Source organism: Triplophysa dalaica, chromosome 1 (assembly GCF_015846415.1).
Source record: "Triplophysa dalaica isolate WHDGS20190420 chromosome 1, ASM1584641v1, whole genome shotgun sequence".
Classification (NCBI taxonomy): domain Eukaryota; kingdom Metazoa; phylum Chordata; class Actinopteri; order Cypriniformes; family Nemacheilidae; genus Triplophysa; species Triplophysa dalaica.
The window spans coordinates 16,207,523-16,215,699 of NC_079542.1; the positions used below are offsets into that span (position 1 = coordinate 16,207,523).

General features: G+C 37.4%; 1 protein-coding gene across 1 annotated transcript; it reads left to right on the plus strand.

The window, feature by feature from the left end:
• Positions 1 to 895: 895 nt before the first annotated feature.
• Positions 896 to 7,816, plus strand: fbxo3 (F-box protein 3). Its single transcript, XM_056757002.1, has 11 exons — positions 896 to 989; positions 2,927 to 3,016; positions 3,142 to 3,305; positions 3,473 to 3,587; positions 4,017 to 4,221; positions 4,546 to 4,591; positions 4,677 to 4,761; positions 4,936 to 5,058; positions 5,517 to 5,632; positions 5,840 to 6,030; positions 6,160 to 7,816. The coding sequence occupies exons 1-11, from the start codon at positions 898 to 900 to the stop codon at positions 6,286 to 6,288; spliced, it is 1,356 nt and encodes a 451-aa protein (XP_056612980.1). The 5' UTR covers positions 896 to 897; the 3' UTR covers positions 6,289 to 7,816.
• The last annotated feature ends 361 nt before the right edge of the window (positions 7,817 to 8,177 follow it).

Genomic DNA, 8,177 nt, shown 5'->3' on the forward strand with positions numbered 1-8,177 from the left:
CCAATAATAAAATAAGCAAAATATTTAGGAAATACCCGTGACCCGAGGTAGTTCGGATAAGCGGTAGAAAATGGAATGGAATTTAGGAAATATCTGTATTTTAGCTGATTATAGTTGTATGATTTGGATGCTAGAAAAAAACAAGGGCTTGGATAGCTTAGGTCATTCTTTTCCCTGGCTTTAGAGCGTGTTAAAAATACTTGTGAAGAGACTTTACTAATATTTGGCCCCATCCATTCCCCTGTTTTTCATATTTGCTTTACAAACTACCACAAAGGAACAGCACAGAATACATTACTATCCATCACATAGGCCTAGGAATTTGACTCAATCACTTATCAATAAACTGGGCATAGGTATATTTATTGACGTTTGCTGAGGTCCTGTCTTTTCTTCAAAAACATGTAGCTGTCCTATAGTTATAAGCATGATGCTACACTTATTTGTGATTGCTTTGACCTTGACAACGCCAGAGGATGGATCTGTGATGCCATCTTGAGGTGATAAAAAAGCAAACACCCTCTTTGGGAATTAAAAACATTGTTACAAATGATGATACTGTATAACACCAGTTTTCTTCATATAATACAATATTCAATATATTCAACGTTTTATTATTATTATTATTTATTTTTATAAAACTATTTGGGGATTCTTAGGCGGTATTTTGGAAATGCTTTAAAATCTATCGATTTGCGAAAATAATATTAGTAAAATTCCACTTCAAAGCAATTCAATATTTGTGTGACATTCGTCTCTTGACTCATTTTCACAGGGTTAATATAAAGTGTCACTCACAACATGTGCGCATTATTTGATAACAGAACAGCGTGCGGCCACGCCCTCTTGTTATCGCAGTCAAGGGGGCGGGGTTTCGCCTTTGCATTTGGTACCAAGATGGCCACGTCCATAACACTCAGCCTGGACAACTTACCCTCCGATCCGTTACTCCTGGTGCTGTCATTTCTGGACTTCAGAGACTTGAACAGGTAAACATTTTAACGGAGGCTGTTCCGTCTGTCTGCGGTATAAGAAACAAGTTTTAAGAATGTTTGTTGCGTAAATGAGCTGTAAAATAGTGCACAGTTAGCTGCCAGTGCTAGCAGGATAGCTTGTTATTACTAAACCAAGTGCCAATCGAGTTTAATAGACACGTTTAATTTCATATCTATGATAAGACAAGCATCTTTCACTTAGTTATCTAATGCGTTTTATGTTTTAATATAAAAGTGCATGTCTCAATGTAAGTTGACATGATAAGTGACGATTGCAGCTGAGGTGCATAAAAGTACAAAAGCTTTAGGTCTGCTGCAACCACACTCTCTCAATCGTTGAAAATGCTTTGGGTATCTTGAGTTAATCTATGCTTTGATGATAAATGTTCGGGTTTTGAAATGAGCGATGAGAATCACGTGATCACCCTAAAGTTAATGTAATTTGTTTTGTTTTATTAATGCTTTATTGTGATGCGTTCTAAACACTTTAATACTGAAGTCGTGCTTTCATTTTTACCAAACAATTAACTGGGTTATCCCTCTAAACGTTGTACCATTATTCCCTTAAATTTAGAGGTTTACGAAGTACACAACTTCCCACTTGAGTGAACGTACAGATACTACTGGTCTACAAGGAAAAGACAGATTCTTACTTGAGTAAAGTGTCTTTTAAAAGTAACCAAGTATTTAAAGGACATTTCCTCTATGTCAGTTATGCATTGTTTTATTGTCTTATACCTTATGCTTCTGAAGCAAACTACTGAATACACAGAGTAGCTCACAGTATCAGTTGTATTAATAGAGCAGTTCACTTCAAAATTTGCCCCCCATTGACCTTTCATAGTAATTTTTATTCCTACTATGGAAAGTCAATTGGGGCAAATTTTGCAGTAAGCAATATCGTTTATGAGCTTTATATGTTTAGCACATATATGTTTAGTTTAGATATTATCCTGTATGATCATTTAGCCTATTTATCCTCATTAACCCCCTAGGCCTATATGTATTTATGAGTAGTGTATTTCTTATTCCGTTTACCAGTTTCAGCAGCAATTTTCCAGTAAGTAGTAAGGTTCTTGTAAATTGTAAAGTGTAGCAGCCATGTGTTTGTTGAATTTATTACAATTGGTATTACCATAATTTAACTACAAACATAAACTATAGCTAGTATAATGAAACGATGGTATTTTTAGTTGCTGTGGTTTTACTAAAAATAGCTTAATTTGAGTATGGTTCCTATATATATATAATTGTAAATTTAAGGATACTGTGGGTTAAATGCAAATAACATACCTTCTGAAAAAAACAATGACTCTTTTAATTGGAATAAGATTTTACAATTAATTTCCTGTGTAGTGTTTTTTTTCCCCAATAGGATTTACCATCCCACCAATAGAATCCATCACATACATGTAGATAACAAGTATCCTTAGTACATTTACATTTAGTCATTTAGCAGACACTTTTATCCAAAGCGACTTACAAAGATTTAGGGAGCAACAAGCGATATATCACACAGGAGCCATAATACATTAGGTGCCAATACAAAGTTACTGGTTTAATTCCCATTTTAACCATTAAACCCATTTAAATTTTATGTTTTATTTTGGGCAGGGTTCTATCGTTTTTATTTCAACAGGAATACTTCAACTACACTTACTTCAGAAAAAACATCATTGATTTTCCGAATCGCTTTAAATGATATAGCAGCAGTTCAGAAGTTAACAGAAGAGAGTGGAGTGGAGTAAAAAGTATGATATTTGTCTTTCAAATGTAGTGAAGTGAAAGTACAAGTACTCCGAAAAAATAATACTCAACTAAAGTACAAGATACTCAAAAAGTGTACTTAAGAACAGTACGCAGGTAAATTTACTTCTTTACTGTCAACCTCTGCTTAAAATACTATATTTGTCTGTGTGTTTTTCTCTCAGCTGCAGTTTTGTTAGTCGTCGACTCAATGAGCTGACAGGTCATAACCCGCTATGGAAGAGGCTTTGTCAAAAGCACTGGCTGCTCACAGAGTAAGCTCACCCTATAATGATGAAATTCAGTTAATGATATATAAACATACTATATTTGTTATAATCAAAAAGTGTAGTTATAATATTTGTATCAATCATGATGGCAAATGCCTTTCTGTTTTCAGGACAGATAAAGCCCAGAGAGGTGTGACCTGGAAGGAGTTGTTTCGGGAGTATTACACCGATCTGGGCCGTTACATTGACTATTACAGCACTCTCAAGAAAGCCTGGGATGACCTGAAGAGCTACCTGAATCAGAAATGCCCTCGAATGATAGCTTCACTCAAAGGTCTGTCCACACTAACACACATCAGTCCATGTTTTGGAAAACCTATTGGGAGTCACTGTAAAAAAAATACACTAAAGTTGCAATGCACATGTGTTTATATGTATAATATTAGCAGACGTAATAATGACTTTTAAAAATTAAACTTGTGTTTCTCTTTCTTTGTATAGAGGGAGTGAGGGAGGATGAGCTTGACACCATTGAGGCTCAGATTGGCTGCAAACTCCCTAATGACTATCGTTGCTCATATAGGATACACAATGGGCAGAAACTGGTGGTTCCTGGGTAAGAGTTCTCTTTTATATTAGCGATTCAGAGTATTCAGTATAATTCAGAACATTGATATCAATGAGTGCATTTTTATGCACATCAACATTATTTTTAAGCAGAACCTGACACTTTCCTTTACATGCAAATACCTTTATCAATACTCTGTGAATAATGTGCACATGCCTGGGTGTGTAAAAAGACTGCAGAAGTCTAGTCAATTTAAAATCTCATCTAGATTTAATTTTCCTTTCATTGTCTACCTGTTGCTTTTTATGTAGTCCCATAAACATAATTTGAAAATTAAAATGATTACAATTTTTTTATGATTTAAGTCGTTCATTATTATGATTTATTGTTATGATATATATTATAAGACAGCAGACTTGCTTTCTTTAACAAGTTCCCATCTTAAAAGCCACTTTGCGCCACTTCTCTCCTTCACAGGTTGATGGGGAGCATGGCCTTGTCCAATCACTATCGCTCAGAGGACCTGTTGGATATTGAGACAGCAGCAGGAGGGTTTCAGCAGAGGAAGGGCATACGACAGTGTCTTCCGCTTACTTTTTGCTTTCATACCGGCCTCAGCCAGTACATGGCTCTGGAGAGCACAGAAGGACGAATGCGCAGTGAGATCTTCTATCAGTGTCCGGTTAGATAACCACTCTCAGATCACAATGCGCTACAATACATTAACACAGTTTTACAGGGCTTATTTGGGGTTGAATGACAATGAAAGTAAAACAGATGTTTCACTGAGGTGCAGGTGTTTATGGGGCAAGGCCAACTTTCACTAGCTTCTGCAAAAAAAATCACGCAGTGGATGAAACAGCAGCCTAGAAGATCAGATGGACATTGTATTGTGCAATTTATGTGTTTTAGGGTTAGGCATTGTTGTAGTTTTGCAAGTGAGAGGCGCTGTTGTGTTCCTTTATAGCACAGGCTCTATCCTTATCAATATGCTTTTACTTAACAGGATCAGCTGGCACAAGATCCCTCTGCTATTGACATGTTCATTACAGGTAACAGTGCTAGATTTGTATTAAATGCGTTTCAGTTTCATAAACCAGTTTAGAGTATTTCAACTCTTCTATCTGTGTCTCTCAGGCTCAAACTTTACGGAGTGGTTTACTTCTTACGTCGACAATGTCGTAACGGGAGAATACCCCATCATTCGGGACCAGATATTCAGGTTGTCTTTGCACCATACCTTGTTATGTTAAACAAATTATATGATAACAATGTAAATGATCCGAAAGTGTTCGTTTTTAAGTAAATTATTTCATAATGTCAGCATCTTACATCACAAAAGCAAATACTAAGTGCTAACTAAGTTGCACCTTTATCTCTGTTTGTGTTGGTTCAGGTATGTACATGACAAGCGCTGTGTGACGACCACTGGTGACATTAGTGTATCCGTCTCTACCTCCTTTCTGCCAGAGCTAAGTTCTGTCCATCCGCCACACTTTTTCTTCACCTACAGAATCAGGTACATCACACAGACTACTGTTATCGGATTCATACTGTTTGAACAAGACTTGAGCTCTGCTTCTGTGTTATTCCATGTTTGTTAATAGATTGCACAGACTGTGATAAACATGTTATTGTAATCTTAAAAACTTTTTATACTCTGAACATTTAATCTCTGTAACTAATCTCGTAACGTTTCGCTTTGCTCACTCAAATTTTAATAGCAGCCGCCTCTGTTTCTTCACTAGTTGTTCTATATTGCCAAAAATAGGGATCTCAGTAGAGCAATTTGTTAAGAAACTATGTTTACAAAAGGCTGACAGGGTTAGTTGGAATGCACACAGTTCTTACTGAAATGATGAAGCTATTCTTTGCTATTCCCAAAGTGAGCAATAACACAATGCAGCTGAGCTAAGGCTCAATAGGGCGATACAGTGGGTTAAACCTGCAACCTCTGACCTGTGCCATATGCATCAGGATTGAGATGGCAAAGTCGGCCCTGCCAGAGAATGCATGCCAGCTAGACAGTCGATACTGGAAGATCACGAATGCTAATGGAAATGTGGAAGAGGTCCGTGGACCCGGTGTTGTGGGTAAGACCCATCCCTGTTTCTGTTTTGTTAGAACTTTCCTCCGGTAACAAAATGCATGAGAATTTGTTCTGTAGTCCAGCAGATTCTGCAATCTTTCAGGCGGTTTAATGCATTATTGTCTGATGAATAAACAATACTTTTTTATTTCGCAAGAATGGCCCGAAATCTTGTTTACGCTGGTGATTTTTGTGTGTGATGTACATGCAGGTGAGTTTCCAGTAATGACACCCGGTAAAGTTCACGAGTACGCCAGCTGTACCACATTCTCCACAACCTCCGAGTACATGGAAGGCTACTACACATTCCACCGGCTCCAGAACAAAGAGGAAGTGTTTGACGTCGCAATCCCACGATTTCACATGGTGTGCCCACCATTCCGTGAATCAATGGTGCGGTCGGTGAGTCAGTATTCTCTAACGAAAATAAGCTGCTGTTACCATCACATCCAAGATGCTCAAGTGTGTGGATTTGTATTTATTAGTCTGTACTAATTCTAAATCCCTCATTGGTTATTTCTCTCCATTTAGTGCTCGGTCAGTGAAGTGTCTGCTCCCTATAATGAAGAGAATTCATCAGACACAGATGACTATGAGGAGGGAAACATGCGTGGAATAAACATTGCTGATCCGGGAAGACGCTGCCCTCGGCACGTCTGATGCACTTTTGCATGTCAAGGCCCAGGCACATCCAGGCACGCTCATTCAAACAGGAGAGCAGGGAGACAAACAGAGCTTTTAGGATTGCATTGTTTATTGTTCAGCGCCTTTGTGCCTGTCTCCTCTTGAGCGCTATCTCCAGTTTGTGAGGACATGTGTCTCTAGTGGTGTGTGTGTGTGTGTGTACGCTTGTGCCTGTGAATGTGTGACATCATTGTATATTCTCTCAGCTGCAGTTTTGTAAGTCGTCAACTCAATGAGCTGACAGGTCATACATAACCTGCTATGGAAGAGGCTTTGTCAAAGCACTGTCTGTTAGAGTGTTTTGTGGTTGAGTGAAAGTTTGTTGTATGTGTGAGAGATTGGCTGTAGGCGGGTTTCACAATGACCTGATACTTATTGTACACTTCACAATTGTAGTAATCCTTAAGAGAGAAATTACTGACCGTGTGTGTGTTGAGAGATTGGCAGAGTTAACTATTCTTATTTTAGTTTGTAAAACAAATTAATCACATTTGTATGGATGACTGTACAGTGTGAATGTGTTTGTGTATATCCATTTGTCTTTGTATAGAGAGTTTCAGGGGAGATTCTGTTATGTGAAACGGCTCCAGTTAAAGAGATAAAAGCACATAGACTCAAACCAGCCTGTTCATACACTGCATCAGCTTCAACACATTTTAGCGATAATCAAACATTTATTAGTTACTTGGTGTTTGCTGGATAGCTGTGCAGAGGACCTGTTCTCACACACATTCAGATAGAAGCACACTGAATGTTAAATAGACCTCATCTGCCTTCTCCTTAGCTCAGATCATCGTGAGGACAAGGACTGGATGTTATACAGACGAATGCAAATATGTGAGGAAACAAAAGAAACATAGACAGTTTTTTCTCATAATGGCAAGTAAACCTTATCTTGTGTAAAGAGGATATGATTTTCATGTTAAAGATTGCAGTTGTATTGTAATCATCATTGTAAAATAATGCAGTGCAGTTGGATTTTTCAGCCGTTATTATATTCTTGGTTTAGCCCTATCTGGCTGGTTAAATAGCCCTGTCTGGCTGGTTAAAAATGAGTATTCTGATTACATTAACTCACCTTCGATTTTTTCCAAATCTGTATTCATTTCTTTGTTCTGATGAATACAGAGAAAGATGTTTAGAAGAACCAAACAGATCCCCATTGATTCCCCTAGTGGGAAAAATTACTTTATAACTTTTTAGCTTGTTCTGTTGAACACAAAAGAAGACATTTTGAAGAATGTAGGAGAGCAAACAGTTCTGGGGCATTTTTGACTACCATTGTGTTTTTTCCTACAAAATCTGTCTGGATATAAGCATTCTTCCAAATGTCTTTCTCTGTGTTCATCAGAGAAATGTATACAGAGTTGGAACAGCTCGAATGAGTAAATGATGTCAGAATTTTCATTTTGAAGTATCCCTTTAATAACAGCCTGTTTATTATTTGGTTTATGTGATTTTTGTTGTTTGGAGTAAATAAAAGGGTAATGGTGTATTGATAAGATTTTATTTCATTTGTTTATCTCTGCGATCAGAATGTTTCATACTAAATAAGAACAAAGAAAGCATTGATCTTGTTCGAATAATCCAGCCATAATGCTATTGTCTCATGCTTCTGTTTAAAACAAACACTTGTTGTTCCAACACAAAACGGGGAGTCATTTCTCATTCTGACCCAAACTCTAACCCTGACCCACCGTGAAGGTGTCACTTATCATGGCAACAAGTTGAAAAGGCCTTTTGGTAGTCTGACTGATGTTTCTTTGTTGTGCTGTTTGTTTTTTGGCTTCATCCTCCTCTCATCCTGTTTTATTTTAATTTGTATATCAAAGAGTGCTTGTAAATTTGCTGTTGTGTGCACTGAT

Coding starts and splice junctions, on each gene's coding strand:
- fbxo3 (XM_056757002.1), top strand. CDS start 898: ATGGCCACGTCCATAACACTCAGCCTGGACAACTTACCCTCCGATCCG. Junction 3,588..4,016: donor CAGAAACTGGTGGTTCCTGG/GTAAGAGTTCTC, acceptor TCTCCTTCACAG/GTTGATGGGGAGCATGGCCT. Junction 5,633..5,839: donor CCGTGGACCCGGTGTTGTGG/GTAAGACCCATC, acceptor ATGTACATGCAG/GTGAGTTTCCAGTAATGACA.